The sequence below is a fragment of the Amborella trichopoda genome, chromosome 8 (assembly GCF_054954075.1).
Source record: "Amborella trichopoda isolate Santa Cruz 75 chromosome 8, AtrichopodaSantaCruz75HAP2 v2.0, whole genome shotgun sequence".
Classification (NCBI taxonomy): Eukaryota; Viridiplantae; Streptophyta; class Magnoliopsida; order Amborellales; family Amborellaceae; genus Amborella; species Amborella trichopoda.
This window is the reverse complement of record NC_142343.1, coordinates 44,663,898-44,681,600: the sequence shown is the minus strand read 5'-3', so window position 1 is coordinate 44,681,600 and position 17,703 is coordinate 44,663,898. Positions and strand designations below refer to the sequence as shown.

At 34.8% G+C, this 17,703-nt stretch overlaps 1 protein-coding gene and 1 long non-coding RNA gene across 2 annotated transcripts; one reads left to right on the top strand and one right to left on the bottom strand.

Moving 5' to 3' along the window:
- RPT2 (Phototropic-responsive NPH3 family protein) lies at positions 1 to 7,408 on the bottom strand. Its single transcript, XM_006842522.4, has 5 exons — positions 7,299 to 7,408; positions 6,842 to 6,911; positions 3,839 to 4,216; positions 1,368 to 2,087; positions 1 to 902 (listed from the first exon to the last, which is right to left on the bottom strand). The coding sequence occupies exons 1-5, from the start codon at positions 7,352 to 7,354 to the stop codon at positions 432 to 434; spliced, it is 1,695 nt and encodes a 564-aa protein (XP_006842585.1). The 5' UTR covers positions 7,355 to 7,408; the 3' UTR covers positions 1 to 431.
- A 1,577-nt stretch (positions 7,409 to 8,985) lies between these two features.
- Positions 8,986 to 10,153, top strand: LOC148781137 (uncharacterized). The gene is made up of 2 exons (XR_016060888.1): positions 8,986 to 9,068; positions 9,516 to 10,153. It is a non-coding gene; the product is annotated as an uncharacterized LOC148781137 (long non-coding RNA).
- Positions 10,154 to 17,703: the final 7,550 nt, after the last annotated feature.

The window sequence follows — 17,703 nt, the reverse complement described above, 5'->3', positions numbered from 1 at the left end:
GACTGGAAATTCCTTATAACTCAAGAATCAAAGTACACAGAGAAAAACTATCAATCACTGAATGCTTCAAACTTGAACTGTACACCAAGAGTCAACCAAAAAAAGAAAGGAAAAAAAAAGAAAAATGAAACGAAAAAGCACACAAGAAAACCAACATCAAATAACACATCAAGAGATCAGGAACCTCAACCTCCTCGGCAGCACTGCATTGACCGCACTATGATCTTCTATGTGCAAAGTGTCCTTGGATTCATGTCGAAAAGGTTTCGGCTTTGCCATTGAGAGAATGTTGGCTTCTTAGATGATTTTTCTCCAATTCGATGATTTTTCTCCAATTCCCTGGTCTTTTTGCAGACCATCCATATAATTTTTCATTATTACTGGCTCAGACTTTGGAGCTTCATTCCCTTTAATGAATATCCAACAATACATCAAGAGATCGAGAACCTCCGCTTCCTCGGCTTCGTAATATCGACTGCATTACCATCTTCTACATTCAAAGTGTCCTTCGATCCGTGTCGGAAAGGATTCAACCTACCAAGTTTCTTAGACATCGAAGAGAAGAAGGTTTTCTTGGATGATTTCGTTGCAATTCCCTTGCCTTTTTGCAGGCCATCAACATAACTCTTCATTTTTGCAAGCTCAGATTTTAGAGATTCATTCTCTTTGATAAGAGAGATATCAGCTTGGACTTGGTTTCTAGTGAATGACGCATCAAAATTCTTGGCATCTTCTTTACCACTCCTTATCTTGAGCTGGTCATAATAGAGGGCATGCAGAACTATTTGGACAGGGAGGCGCTTGTTTTGGGAGGCATGGACCCTAGCTTCATATGAGAGCTTCAAAGGATCCATGACACTGCATACCTTCTCTCTCTCTATCTCATCAAGGTTTGGGTGTGCCTGTAGAATGAAAGCACAGATAAGTTATCTTCGATATTCAATCAATTTGAGATCGTACCATAAGATAGTTTATTTTTTGTACAAGAAGGTCACGATCACCTCTAACAATTTGATGTGAGACTGGATAGCTAGAGATGTGCCATTTTTACTCAGAAAAATTGAGATAGATTTTTTCAAGTTCAATGGTTGTCTCTCTGTCACCCGATTTCACATGTAACAGCAATGGGTGACTGTGATTTTCATGTTCGAAGGATGCACAGTCTTATTGTGTACTTTATTAGAACCCACCAAAAAATAAAATAAAATTATGAGGTGTGTAATAAAAATTTATAGAGGAAACAATATTCCACATTATTTTGAATGGCTTATGCTATGAAATAATCCCTTTTTCTTTAACTAAACAATGTTTTTCTATTTTATTTTGTTCCTTCTTTTCAGAAAATCCTAGAAACTTGATATGCTTACCTTCAAGTAAATATCGACGGACCGGTACAAATCATCATCAAATTTCTTTGCCGCCTTCGGTATTAAGTTCGCAATGCTTGTAAACTTTGAGATGCTCAAGTCTGCATCTGTTGCTATCTCACCTAAGTAAGTATCTATGGTCTTGGCCACCCTCTGCATTGCTGAAGAGCACACTTTAAACTCTCCATTGAAGAAACCGACGGCCTTCTCTTTCTCGATGAACTCCAAAATTATACGACGAACACTCTCAAGATCGAAAAGCCTCTCTCCATCATAAGTGAAAGAAAGCACCAGCAAGTCATCCACCCCAACATGCTCTAGTATAGCTGAAATCCTCCTTTCTAGTTCATTTTTTGTAGTCATCGAACAATTTAGGAAAATGGAAGCTCTTAGCAAGCAACACAGGAAGTTTACAGGGAAGGCCACTTTCTCTGCAGACAAGATGGCAACTATGTTTTCTAGTAATTTCTTTTGGTTCTTTTCGGTATCGATATTACTAGAAGTCAGAGAGGTTGTGCCATTTCCTGTGTGATCTCGAATGAGTTCTTTGAGCGATCTTTCAGAGTAGGCCATGAGAGCAGTTGCGAAGCTTTGAGGCCTCGCTCCTCTTCCTTTCATCCCAGCCACGATTCTTTGAAAGGTTTCAACGTTTAGGGGCAACAGTTCTTCAATCCACCAGTCAGGAGGAGAGCGTGTCGGAAAATTCGACTCGTTACAGGCCTGAAAATGTGAATTATTTTGGTTAATGATTTTTCTAGCCATATGGAAACTACATAGCATAGCATTGTTTGAAATTTGGGTGAAATGTTGGCCATTAATGTTGTTGAATCCTTATAAGAAAGCCATAAAATTTTTGGATCGTATCCAACTTTGATATGAAGTGCCAACTTAATATCAAGGTTGGATAGAGATTTAGTTGTTCCTGGTGTTTATTTAAAGAGGTTGTTTATAAAGAGACCATTTATTTTTTGTATATGGAGGTCCCGGTCGTTCCAACCCATTAGATGTCAAATTTGATCGTTTGAGGTGAGTCATGAAGTCCGAGAATTTTGTTTTAGAACTTTGTGTCAATGACACTATTACACTTACTCATTTTGAAATTTAAGGGACAAGAAGGATTATGACCTCCATGCACATAAGATAAATGGTTTCTTTGTACACAATCCCTTACTTAAATAACAAAATGTAGGCAATCTTCAAAGAATTAGTAGGACCTTTAAACAAGCTCAGATTAGTGGTCCTACACGAGCAACTCATACAATACTCCTTTAGGTGAAACCCTATTTAGTAGTAATTTAGGATGTCAAGTTTTAGGGTTGTGACTTTCTCAATGTAGCAACCAACCTCATGAACAATGTGTGTATGGATGTGTTTGTGTGTGCCCATGCCTACGTCAGAGAGAGAGAGGGTGTAATATCCTAATACTGAATAGAGATCATCTTTTTATTATTAAGTATTTAAGAACTTAATATATATATATATATATATATATATATATATATATATATCTAGCATTGTATACTAAAAGACTATTTATTTTTTATGTAATAAGGTCACAGTAGAAGGACTGAAAATGACAAGTGGTAGGCCCAAAAAGACGTGGTTAGAAGTACTCCGAAAAGATACAGGGATTTATGGCTTTACTGAAGGTATGAGCTTGAATATAACAGAATGACGAGCCAGGATTCGTGTAGCCGACCCCAATTAATTGGAAAAAAGCTATGATAATGATGATGATAACTAGGTGGAGGTCACAAATATTTTTAGTTATTGGGTGTGATACCCAATAGACGAGAGTGTATTGCTGTATTCAAAAAATTTTATTTTGGATTTTGTCTCTAAACAATAACTAAATGTCAACCACCTGATTTCAAATACAATAGCCAATGATGATTATGACGTCTTTATATCCAAAGTAAATGGTCTCATAGCAAACATTTCTTTTTTAATATTTTGTGATTTTGAAGCACATCCCAAAAGTTCAGATTGAAAAAAAACAAAAAAATCCTGTTAAGCATGTCTTATGTCTTTTGCTATTGGGCACCATATGCTCGTACGGGAGTACACTAATAGGGGTTGCAACTGGTTGAGTCGGGTCCGGCCAGACCTGGACTCAGACCTGAAATCACCGGACCCGGATTGGAGAATGTAGTGTGGGACCTGGACCTAAATAGTTCGGGTCCAAGATTTGGACTCAAACCAAAAAATGTAGAAGGGGACCCGGACCGTAATAGTTCGGGCCCAATATTTGGACTCAGACCCGAAAAATATAGTATGGGACCCAGACCCAGACCCAGACCCCTCCAAGATCTGAACCTGGACCTTCCCGCCAGGTCCAATTTGGACCCATCCCTGGACCCAGATCGGGTCAACCCCTCAGGTCCGGGGGTTGGGGGGTCTGGGTCCATTCCCACCCCTATAGATTATATGTTCAAGATTTGATGCGCATAACAAGTTTGAGAGAGAGAGACCTTTATGCTGGCAGTATCAATGCACCTAGTCACAATGTTGAGCTCCTCAGCCATGCGTTGCAGCTCTTCGCAACTCTTTAGCACCGCAACCGCACCCGAAAGGCTCGTCAATGCGACACCGACCAAGAAATCCTCCGCACGAGAGATGAGATTGCCTTCGCAATATTTCTCGGACATCTCCAAATACTCAGCCGCACACAGTAAAGCCGCCACATTTTTTACGGTAATTTCGAAACTGGCCCCGTAGCAGAATTTTGCTGCCTTTTCAAATGTCTCCGGTCCACCAGGAATGTCTGGAAGCTCGATCCTGGAGAGATCAGCCTCTTTCGATTCCATGATCAACTTTCTTATGTACCCACTTTTAGCCACTAGCATAAACTGATAAGAAGGAAATGAAATTGAATTTTGAGTGATGAAAACTCATTAAAAAAAGTTAAAAGTAATTTACGTACCGACACACAAAACAAGGAAAATACGAAATGGGCCAATTTTGGGCGATATGAAGAAAGTAGGTCAACCCGTGTTTTTTTTTTATTTTTAAAATTGCTCTTTGGTCTGAGAATGCCATCCTCATATTGATTTTTAAATATTTTTTTTAGTTTTTTTGCTAAAAATCAATATTTTTTTAGTTTTTTTGCTAGTAGGACAGTGCCCCGTCCAGAAGCAGTCAGTGGTTGGCATCCTCAGACTGCCTTATTTCTTAGCAAACAAATGAGCTAATGCGGTATGAGGATGCCAACCTCATACCACTCTGACGAGCTCTAGAGAAGACAGTTCAAGAATGGATATCTCAGACTGCTCCTGAATGCTTAACAAAGTTAGTCTTTGCGGTCTAAGGATGCCAACCTCGGACCGCTTTGAAGAGCACCACAGAACGCAGTCTGATGATGCTAACATCGGAGAGATTGGGCACTGCCCCAAACGTTAGGGCACAACCCTACCATAAAAAAAATAAAAAAATAAAAAATTTAAAAAGTGGTATGACGATTGTATCTTCGGAATGAGGGGCAATTTTGAAAAAAATAAAAAATTCCAGGTTGATGGACCTTCTATGTGATTTTAACCCAAAAATCACTCATTTTGTAATTTAATTTTTTTTTAATGTCGGTACATAATTCATGTAATAATGAAATTAGAATTTGACTAATGAAGAAAGGTATGATAAATACAAACAAGATAAAGAAAAACAATGGGAAAATTGGGCACTTTTTACCCTCTTATAAACATGGATCTAGTAATTTTTGCTCTTTCTTAGCTAGGTAAGCTTATTAACAAAGAAGTACCCTCCCTTTTTTGGGTTAGGCTAGGTGGTTTAAAGCCACAACTCCACACAACCTAAGTACCTTTAAATATAGCTATGAGCTTGAAATGGGTACTACTAGAACAGTTGACACTGGGTATCTATTTTTGGGATTTTACAGTTTAAAACTATTTACTTTTAGTACAAACAAGTCACAATTATTTTTTTAGTTGTTAGATCTCAAATGTAATCAGGCGGCAAACAATGCGTATAAAGTTCAAGAAATATTTTCTTAAACATGGTCAATGATGCCTTCAGCTACCTTGTCTCACATCTAGCAGCTAGGGGTGAGCGCGGTTCGTACCAAAAGTACCTTACCTCACTACAAACTTTTTTATGGTAATCTTAGCTCCTGAAAGTGTGTTTCGAAAAGTGGTATGGGGATCCAACCCGTAAAGGATCCTAGCTTGGATCACCTAGTTAGACTAGAGTGAGTTCGAGTTGGACCGAACTATTTTTAATAAAAATTAAAATTACATAGAATTTTGGGATAATCGAGTGAGTTTTAGGTTTTTCAGCCCAAAAATGTATGTCTTCCCAAGTCTACTCGAAAGATTCTAAGTCGGCCAAGTCGTTGTTGATTTCTATTACAAGAGCTTGGATCCTCAAGGTAAGGAAGGTCTTTGGGCTTCGGCCTCTTGGGCCAAAGTAGAAGGAATTTGATAACATTGGTCTAAGGGTTCGAACATGTATAAAAAGAAAAAAAAAAAAAGAAAAAAAGATAGAAATCGCCCTCCAACTTAGTTCCCTGGTGAATCGAGTGGATAAAGCCAGATCGGTGATTCCATAGTACCCCAATTCACCATGTAGAGAAATTCAAAAACAAAAAACAAAAACCAAGGAAATCCAGCAGTTTTAGGTTCCCCAGATCTGGATTCCCTCCTCCCTCGAACAAATCCGAGTAGGGGATTTTTAAACACGCGTTCAAATGTTTTGTTTGTTAAGTAAAGTCGTAAACAAGCAAATGTAGCGATGAAAGTTGGCCCCATAACAGGTAAGTACCGTACCTCTCATTTATTTCTTTGTCTAGACTTTTTTTGCCGGAGAATATATATTACAAGGCCGTTAACATTTTGTATATGGGTCGTAATTTTTTCAAGAAGTGAAATTTGACAGCTTGGGATATATTATAAAATTAAAAAAAATTCTTTTGAATTTTGAACCGGCTCACTCTCAGCTGCCAAACATTAAACCTTATTATATATTCTCATAACTTAACTAAATACATTTGCTATTTACACATCCCAAGATTTTTTATTTTTATTTATTTTTATTTGACGGGGGAGGGGGGGGAGCAGGGGAGAGAGGGGTGCTTTCTCCTTAGTGAAAAAAATATAGAGAGAATGAGAGAGGAGTAAATTGAAGGAGAGGGGTCCTTCATCTTCCATCAGGAAATTAAGAGAGAGAAGAGAGAGAGAAAAGGTTTCTTAAGTGAAAAAAAGAGGAAGGATAGGATCCTTTCTCTTCAATTGAACAACATGATGAAAGTCCCTCCTTAGTTTTCCTTATGTTGATGTCACTTAGTGTAAAAATCAACTTCTTTTTCTCAAGAGAAAACAAATCTCACACACATCAAAGCTTAACCTAAAGAGAAAAAGAAACTAAAACTAAGATATTACAGAAAAGTTATTCATCAAACTGTAAATTTAATTCAAGTGAAAAAATAAGAGAGAGAGAGAGAAATGAAAGTTGAAGAGGGTTACTTTGTGCAAGGAGAAGTTTGCTTCCCCAACTTCAACGACTACATCCGTGGGGATTTCTTGTGAGAAGACCCTGCATAATCATAAACATAAATTAATTAATATGAATTGAGAGAGAGATAGAGAGAGAAAGAGAGAGAGAGAGAGAGAGAGGCCTCAAGAGCTAGAGAGAAGAAAAAAACTACAGGAAATAGAGATAGAGAGAGAGGGGACTAAATCTAGAGAGAGAGAGACCTCAAGATCTAGAGAGAGGAACTAAAGTACAGGAAAGACAGAGAGAGAGAGGGAGGGGGCTAAACCTAGAGAAAGAGAGAAAAAAAACTCAAGAGTTAGAGAGAGAGGGAAAGAAAGAGAGAGAAACCTCAAGAGCTAGAGAGAGGAACTAAACTACAGGAAAGAGAGAGAGGGAGAGAGAAAGGAACTAAACTGTGTGAGAGAGAGAAAGAGTGCTTAGATATACCATTTTCCAGTTCTCTCCATGGCTAGAGAAAGCCTGTTCTTCGTAGAGGCAGCCATGAAAGCTTCTCTCTGGTGCAGAAGCTTTGATTCAGTGGTGTCTCACCTCTTCATATATAAACATGTATCTTTCATCTATTTATCTAATTTTTCCTTTTACTTTTCTTTTAACTCGATGGCTCCTTGACAAATCTAAAAGGTCCAAAATACCCCGATATTTTTAACTAGGAAAATTGTTTAATGCGAGCTGATGCGATCCAAAAAGTGTAAAACATCCGCCTTAAATATGGATGCAAGTAGGTGTTATGTCTGAAAACAATGGAAACTAATTAAAGATGGATGCAAGTAGGTGTTTTATCTAAAAACAATAAAAACTAATGGTTCAAATGTTTTTTTACTAGAATTATTATTTCTAATTTTTTAAATTTATGTACTTTTTCATATTCATGATCTCTATGTTAGAGATTACATGTCCTTAAAAATTAAGTCTTAAATCCATCTCAAAAATAGATTTTTATTGAGAGGCCCCCATTTATACATATGCAAGCTTGGCCGTGTAGAAACCAGATCCAACTAACTAAATATGGTATTCGTCTTTTTAGTTTAAAAAAATCTTATGTAAGGTCTCAACCTTATATTGTATGGGTAAGGTGCACTTAAAAAACACACTAATGAAGGTTGTTTTTAAGCTGGAAAACCCTCAAATCAATTATCTCACCCTCGAGATTCATAGACATGAAACAAAAAAAAAAAAGGGCCGGGGTGGGGGGCAGATATCTAGTCCTAAGAATAGTTCATCTTCTAACACATTATCTAGATCGTCCATGTTGGAGAGCTAGATGGGGGGAAGTATACATTGAGGTGTCGGATCTAGATCAAACAGTCAGTAGCTCACTTGATCCAAATTGGAGAGCTAGATAGGAGGAAGTATACATCTTATATGTTGCAGAGGAAGTATAAAAACATTTTCCTTTAGTTTATTTCATAGTTAAAAGAATGAAAGCATACAAATAGAACATTTACTTTTGCTACAAGGAGGTCACTATCACTCTTGTCCGTTAGATTTCAAAACGGGTCGTTGTAATAGTGTCACTAATTAGTCTCAAAGTTAAAATTCCAGGTATTTATAGATCTACCCGAGTTGTACCATTTTTAGAAATAAAAATTTCAAAATTAGAGAAAAATAGTTTTTCAATCCATCATAAGATTTTCAATATCAAAACTACATCTCCACACAATTTAAGAGTTGTGGCTTACTTCTACATAATAAGGAGTACACCTTATATAAATCTCACCTCACTTAAAATTGCATTTTATGCTTGATGGATCTTTTTTACTAATGAAAATTTTTGTTTTGTTATAACTAATCTTTTAAAATCCAGTATCGGGTTCTAGATCACCCGCTCATTGTACCACTCCAGATAAGTTGGATCGGTTGAATCGCCGAAAATCAGTCTCATACATCCAACGATCCGAGTTGGTGTTTCCCAATCCGAATTGACAATCCTTAAATATCTAAATTCTGTAAGGATATGAGGATACACCAGTCTTTGAGGGAAGAGTATGGGTCATAACCTTTTCTTATACTTTTTGTGAGTTATCTCACTCACTTTTTGGTGTTACAGTCGTATTGAAAATTCCAATTTGGAATAGGGATAACGGAGAGGAGACAAATGACAATCAAATGGTCTCTCTCTAGAGGAGACAAACCGCAGGGAGAAAGTGACTCTCCCTCTCTCTCTTGGGTTGCAGCCGATCAACTAGCTTGGCTCGAGTGAGTAACAAGAGCTTTTGTATTTAATGTTATCGTATTCGTTTCAGTCTTTTTTTTTTCGATTTGATGTGATGAGAAAAATGAAACAATTTGATGAAGATTTTAGATTTTTTAATTCAATATAAATAAAGTAGATATTTATATACAAAAATACATTAAAAAAAAAAAAAAAACTTTTATATAGGTATTTCATGCTTTGGCGAAAGCCGACCGAAAAGACAGATCCAAACTTTGTTTTGCTTCGATCTAGGCCTAAAATCCGAAGGCTTCGGATTCTTAAGCTGAAACGAAGCGAATCGGACAAACATTGTTTGTATCACCCACTCAAGTCTCTCGTATAGAATTAAACATTGAAGAACACAAATGCTAGGCTTCATTGGGAGCATAGTTTTCGTGCGTCAAGCTAATAAATTTGTTAACTTCATTCCTTTTCCTTTTGCAATGTAGACATACGAGCGATGATGCATCCAAAAATGGCTTGCTGCCGGTCACCAGACTGGCCCCAAGACCCAACAAACACTGTCCTTAAGATGGGACCTCTGTGCAGAAGATAAGCTTCAGAACTCAAAGTACTTTCTTCCCTTCCAATGAAGACTATTTTCATATGGTTGGGTAATGGGGACAAACTCAGACAAAACCTCCGTTCGTTACAGCACACAGCGACAGCCTCCCAATTTCCGTTCGTTACAGCACACAGCGACAGCCTCCCAATTGGAAGACGACGTTGTGTCTTGTGTGGGCAGACGACGATAGCCACTTGATCTTCACCCGCCGTTACCAGTCTAGCTAGCAGACGGCAACAGCCTTTTACTGGCACAGCCAGTGCTAAGCACCCAACTGGTCATCCTATTTCTCTCCTTCCATGCCTCCCAAAAAATAATGCATTTTGCTACCTTCCATATCACACTCCCAATCTTGGGTAGAAATGGAAGAGCAAATTGTGATACAATGCCAACCAGCAGAGATATTTGGAAGTGGATTTTTTCAATTTGAGATTCTAGGAACTACTTGTTTTTTTGGTAACTAAGTTGGAAAGACATGCCTCTATCATTTTTTTTCAAATAATTGAGGAGTTATTTTTTGAAGATGTTAGTAAGGTGGTGTAAGTGGGAATGAAAACCACAACGTGGTGACTGAGGTGTGGGGTGCTACCACCACGGCCTCAATCTGATTCCCCTGAGAACTACTTAATAATTACTAAATGATTATCTTTTAAAAAAAAAATTGTAATTTGAGTTTTCTAACACTTATATCTCACAAGTTAAAAATTGGATGGTCTCTATTCAGTATTGAGACATTATTATTTCAAGTGCATAAGCGATATGATTAGGAAATATTTTTTATCGAGGTTGATCTATGGATTGAAGACATTACATCTGCAAAATTTTATATCCTAAAATTAATCGTAGGTGGGTTTTATCCGAGAGAATAAATGAACATTCTACTCCCATGAATGTAGAATATCTTTAAGAAATTTTAAATAGAAAGAAAATTGTTTGGACTTTTCCCATAAAGAGATAGCTAATACAAAATGTTTGGAGAGATAAACAAAAGGAGAGGACATAGCACACACATGAGAAAGAGGGAAACCCTGAGGGTGCTTTTTGGAATACCAAGAAGCGCTCATATGGATGTTTAGAGCTTTACGGACCTAATAGGTCCATAAAGGGTCATTTTGGATATTAAAAAAAAAGTAAAAGAATAGGTATAGGTTTTAATTAAAGAAAATAAAGTTTTTATAAAGAGTACTGATCCTATAGGACCCTCTCCTACTCATGTGTGTAGGACTCTAAACGATCATCCTTAAAGTTGATACGGATTTTTAGAAAAGTTATCGACTTTTCTATAGATCTATGTCAAATTTAATGATGATCATTTAAGGTCATAACTTTTCTATAGATCCATGTCAAATTTAATGATGATCCTTTAAAGTCCTACACACATGGGTAGGGGAGGGTCTTATAAGATCATTTATCTTTTGTAAAATACGTGAAGTTTGTATAAAGGACTGTCCATATACTATAGAGCATAGAAGTAAGGCACATTCTAAGGAGACGTAATGTTGGTGTCAAATATTAAGATGGGTTGAAAATCTATTTTTATCATTAGTTATGAAATTTCAAATTTCAAATATGGTATAAATCATGTAGATATATAATATTTTAAAATTACATGATTCATATAATTTGTTACAATATATATTGTTTTTAAAAATTAAATTTTATTTATTTTTTCTTTATATCCATACATCTCGATTTCAAATAGGAAGTTCTTAACAAAAACCCTTCTTTTATAAAGGATTTTTGAGGTCCTGACTTTAATACCTTAAGGTTGATACCTTATACAAACTTTTCTTTATAAAATATTAAAAAATAAATAAATATTTCCAGATAAGCCAAAATTTTCACATCACCAGACTTAGCATTAGAAAATACCAGCAGGTCAAATAGGAGCCGGCCACTAGCTTGGGGATCGGCTCGTGCTGACGTGGAGATTTTGCAGCCACTCGATTGATCTAATGCTTCATGCAATTCAAACATGTGGAGCGGAAATCTCCAACATTCGGTGCAAAATCACTGGTCCAGGTGCTGCCACGTAATCGTATGGTCCCACAACAATAATTCTTCCCACCCCTTGCTCGCTAAAATACGACCAGCGGTCTTGTGCATGAGGGACCATGAACACGTGGCAGGTTACTATTGCGCCAAAGTTTGAAGGACCAATAAGATTAGAGAAAAAGATCTATATTTTTAAATATAATTCATTTATCTACAAGAGCTTGGATTTATATGACATTATATATCCCAAAATTTGTAAAAAATAAATCATGGATTTATACAGCTGTGGAGGCCTCACATGAAGGACAAGGGCAATTCCATGTTCAGTTAAAAAACTTAAATTTTTTAACATATTTAAGAGACAAAATAGAACAATGATGCAATGCAATAGTGGTATCTATAATGCAACGACATTTCTAAAAAACTATATTTGCGGTATTTGTATGGCCCTAAATTGTGTACACACTCTTTTAATCTCAATAATCAATCTCCCAAAAAAAAAAAAAAAAAAAGTTAAATTTGAACTCTAGATATGGCCAAAATGAGTCATCTCTAAAAATGAATCTAAACCATTCATTTTATGAATATCAAGATCTTAGTCTTTATAAACTCAAAATTATTTTTTTTCGTTTTTTAACATTGTTCATCTAATGATAATAAAGCCATCTAAAAATATTGGAAATGAAAAAATCTTTCTAAGGCCTAGATCTAAGCATCTCACCAAAATAAATAGCCTATATTAATTGGAATAAAAAAATACTTTCTAAGTTGTGTTTTCAATTTTTTCTTTCTTTGAGATTGTTCATTAGAATGAAAAGAGTGTATAGTTCAAAATTTGGATAAAACAAATGGCCATAAGATGGTTTTTTAACCTTGTTGCATCATATTACTATACAACGATTGCATGATAGCATTGCTCGGCAAAGTATACCATAGAAATACAATTGTGCTTTAAACCCATTTTTTAAAACTAAACAAATATTACAGATCTGAGTGCATAAAAAAAAGTTCTAAAATTGTTATTGTAATTTTGTATATTTTATTTTATTTTTCTAGATACATAACCGACATGGCCGAAGCTATTGATCCCTGAAATTTTCGATCTAATATCTATTTCTAAGATAGAATTTGGAAGGGGGGAAACATATAAATAACGTTAAGGAAAGCGTATATGTTTACAAGATATTGAACTTATCCTTTCCATATTCACTCATTATAATATACAGTTCTATAATTAACCTTGTAAACATATACAATTTCCTTAACAAATAGGTGCACCAACTGACGCCCCAAAACGTCACCCACTTTTATACCAAATGTTTTCGTTTTTAAGTGCTTTAAAACCCAGAAACTTCCCTGATCTCTAAATCTATTTCATTACCGTATTTGAAGATCTAAAAATAGTGCATTTTTTATGATTTTGAAAGAGTTTAAATTATGTCTTAAAAATATAAAATATATAATATTTAAAGTTTAATTTTTTTAATATTCATAATCATGATGGTCGAGATGATAGATCGTGAAAGTTTTGAACCCATAATCCATTTCTGGGAGGGATTATAGAAGCTGGGGACACTAGAATTCGTGTGTTCCTTTTTGTACACTTGTCTTAGGGCATGGTCCCTCAATACTTGATCACGTTAGTGTGCCTAACATTGTCTTCTTATAGAGATGACCATAATAGCCTTATCTGAATAGAAATGGATTTTGGATTCAAAATTTTGCTGGTATATCATCTAGATATATAGAAATATATATATATTAAAATACAGATAAAAATTTTGTATAAGGGCGAGGCCTTAAACAATTAAATTAAGGTACACCTCAAAAATTAAGGAGAAGAGGTTGTTTCAATGCCTAAAGGTCATCGAATCAATCATCTTGACATCAATATGTATAGACATTACAACAGATGGATTTCTAGTCTTGAAAATAGTGCATCTTGTAATGTATTTTTTGGACGGTCAATTTTCAAGTGTTTATAGATATATTTGATTTACACTATTTTTGCAGATTAAGATTTTATAGTTAGAGATGAAAACAAATTTTCAGGCCCTTACAAAGTTTCTAGTCTTGAAACAAAACATTTCGACACTATTTAAAGGTGCGCTTTGCTTTGATTGTTTAGGGCCACAACATAATACAAACCACACCCTCTGAGCCTTAAGTGTAAAAAATTTGAATAATAGTGGCCTGAATGGTCAAATTTTCATAGGCTTGATTCTCAACAAGTATGCCATTCTTAAGGTTTGGATTTTGGTCAACATTAGTTGGTGAACCATCTCTCTCTCTCAAAACCTTTTTTTTTCTAGATTTATGTAATTTTCCCTTCTTTTTCTTCTTAACATGTGAATACAACTGGCATGGGTCAATCAATCTACCCAAGTTCTTTGCACCAAATGCTCTAAAAAATCTATTTCACACTTTATTCCTTGTTGATTTGAAAGTTCTTGGAAGTATTGACAATTTTGAGGCCTCTTTGATGAAAACCTCCCCTTCAAGGATCCACATTTGGAATGGTAACTTGACTTGGTCTTGGTGGATGGTCACATGATTTGAGAGAGAGTGCAACTACTCCCCACCACATGAAACCAAGTGGATGAGATCCTTCCCATCCCCACTCCAACCCAAATTATATGCTTTAAAGGAAAAGGGATGTGGTTTTTGTGGGGCGGCAGCTTCGTGGTATTTGGTAAAGCCGCATTTGGGAAAGGGACTGGGGTCATGGTTGTAGCACTCCTACAACTTAGTGGCCATGTTGTAGTTTCTATTCTGACTCCACTGACACATTAAAAAAAAAAAACTAACTCCTAAATCTATTTTAAAAAAAGACAGGGGTCTGTCTTCCCTACTGAATTACCCAAAAAAAAAATAACCGCACCTTAAATTCATGTCAAAAAGTTAATTTTGGCATTGGAGGTCTTTATCTCTGGCCTAACTATAGAATATGAAGATCCATAGATTGTGTAAATCTGGCCGACTTGTGAACACTTGGTAGTATCACAAGAAAGATCTCTTGAAGCCTACTTCCTTTTTAGGTCCATTATTATCAAAGTCGAGATGATTGATTTCTAGGGTTTTCAACACCAAAAGTATAATTCAATTATATTTAAAATGCAACTTTACAAACCACCAGCCCTACAAAATACTTTCCAAACAAAACTTTTTCTACCACCCATTATTTGCCAAAACATCTCACTCTTCCAAGTCAATGAGACACTCTTGATGTATCTCCTATAGATTCACAATAAAAAGAGAAAAAAGACCAAGTTCATTTGTGCTGACTAAGACACAAGGCTAAAAAGGAGCCATATCCTCATCCAAATGTGAAGAAAGATTACCATGTTCCCCTTTTCCACTGCCGTTTTCGGCCCATGAAGGTGGTGCTTTATCTCTCTTTCATCCAAGAAAGAACAACATTCATATGTGATGACAAATATGCAGTAGAAAAGCATGATATTGTCATTTAAATGTGCAAAGGATAAAATAAACATTGACATCTAACCTTTTGCCTCTCTCTCCCTCCAAATACACAAAGATCAATGTCGTCAGATTCGCTTGAAAGTCTTTTTCAGTTTTGAATCCCAAAAATAATGTATCTTGCAACACATTATCTAGACCGTCCATTTTCAAGATTTTCATATACTTATAGATTTACTTAATTTTAACTATTTTTGGAATTTAAAATTTTCTAATTAAGTATGGAAATAGATTTTAAGAAAATGCTAAAAAAATTTTACAATAAAATTACATGTTATGATAAAATTTTAAGGTGCGCCTTAATTGGATTGTTTAAGATTGCAACCTTATAGAAACGACACCCATATATATATATATATATATATATATATATATATATATATATATATATATATATATATATGAGCAATGATCCAATGCAACGGTTGTATCATAGTATAATGCAATAATTCTTCTAGAAAACCATGTTTGTGATATATGTATGACCCCAAATTTTGTACACATTCTCTCTTCATCTCAATATTCAATCCCCCCCAAAAAAAAAAGTTAAATTTGAACCCTAAATATGGTCAAAATGAATCCCCTCCAAAAATGAATCTAGACAATTCATTTTGTGAATTTCAACATCTTAGCCTTTATAAACTCAAAATCATTTTTGTTTCATCTAATGATAATAAAGCCATCCAAAAAAATTGGAAATGAAAAAATCTTTCTTAGGCCAAGATCTAAGCATCTCACCAAAATAAACAGTCTATGTTAATTGGGCTAAAAAAATACTTTCTAGATTGTGTTTTCAATTTTTTCTCTTTTTTTTGTGATTGTTCATTAGAATGAAAAGAGTTTTCGAAATTTGGATCAAACAAATGGCCATATGATGTTTTTTAAAGTTGTTGCATCATATTACTATATAACGGTTGCATGAAATCATTGCCATATATATATATATGGAAAAAGTTTACATAAAGATGAAACTTTATAATATAGAACTACGGATACACCTCAAAAATCCATTTAAAAAGGTAGTTTTAATGTTGAAAAACCCTTTAATTGATCATCTCGACATCGAGATGTATGACCATGAAAAATAAAAAGATTTTAAGTCTCAGAAATAGTACATTTTACAACATATTATTTACACCGTCCATTTTCAAGATTTTCATATGTTTATAGATCTACTTGATTTTAAGCATTTTTTAAATTTAAAATTTTATAATTAGATATAAAAATAGATTTTGAGATAATCCTAAGAACATTTTACATCAAAATTATATACCATTATAAAATTTGAAGGTGCACCTTATCTCTATGGCTATGGATGCATTGTATGCCAACTGCACCCATATATATATATATATATATATATATATATATATATATATATATATAGAGAGAGAGAGAGAGAGAGAGAGAGAGAGAGAGACGCAACGGCACTTCTAGAAAACCATGTTTGTGGTATTTGTATGACCTCAAATTTTGCCCACACACTCTCTTCATCTCAATAAACAATCCCCTCCCACCCCCCTCCCCCCAAAAAAAGTTCAATTTGAATCCTAGATATGGTCAAAATGAGTCCCCTCCAAAAATGAATCTAGACCATTCATTTTGTGAATTTCAAAATCTTAGCCTATGTAAACTCAAAATCATTTTTTTCTTTTCAAACATTGTTCATCTAATAATAATAAAGCCATCCAAAAAAATTGGAAATGAAAAAATCATTATGAAACCTAGATTTAAGCATCTCACCAAATGAACAGCCTATGTGAATTGCCCTAGAAAACACTTTTTAGGTTGTGTTTTCAATTTTTCTTCCTTTGTGATTGTTCATTAGTATGAAAAAAGTATATATTTCAAAATTTGAATCAAACAAATGGCCATAAGATGATTTTTTAAGGTTATTGCATCATATTACTATACAACAGTTGCATGAAATCGTTGCCCATATATATATATATATATATATATATATATATATATAAGGAGTAGATTCCATACTAACTGTTACAGTAAACCCCCATAGCCCAGATTGAATCTGAGCCGATCTGACGGTCATGACCTCATTTCGTTTAATTTAAATTTTTTTTCTACAAATCCAAATCACATGAAATTTGAATCATTCATTATTTTCATCAAGACGCATCTAATAAAAATATAAAAATAATAATTCACAATATAAATTGATCAAAATACCCCTGAAACATTTTGGAGGTATTTTGGTCAATTTATATTTTACGAATTATCATTTTTATATTTTTATTGGATTCTACTATATTTTAAGAATATATGCTCTAAATTTCAAGTGATTTGAATTTTTAGAGAAAAAAAAAAAATTGAAATACGAAATGAGATGGGCTCAGATTCAATCTGGGCGGTGGGCGTTTACTGTAGCAGTCAGCCCATGGGCTGACATGATCTTTTCCATATATATATATATATATATATATATATATGGAAAAATCTTCCCAACGCCTATAGGAGAAAATGGATAGTGATTTCGCCTATCCTCATTACCATCCAAACTTCGTCGCATGGTCACAGTTGTCCGGTAGCGTTTCAATTTTTATTGTTTTTTTTTACAAATCCAAATTACTTGAAATTTG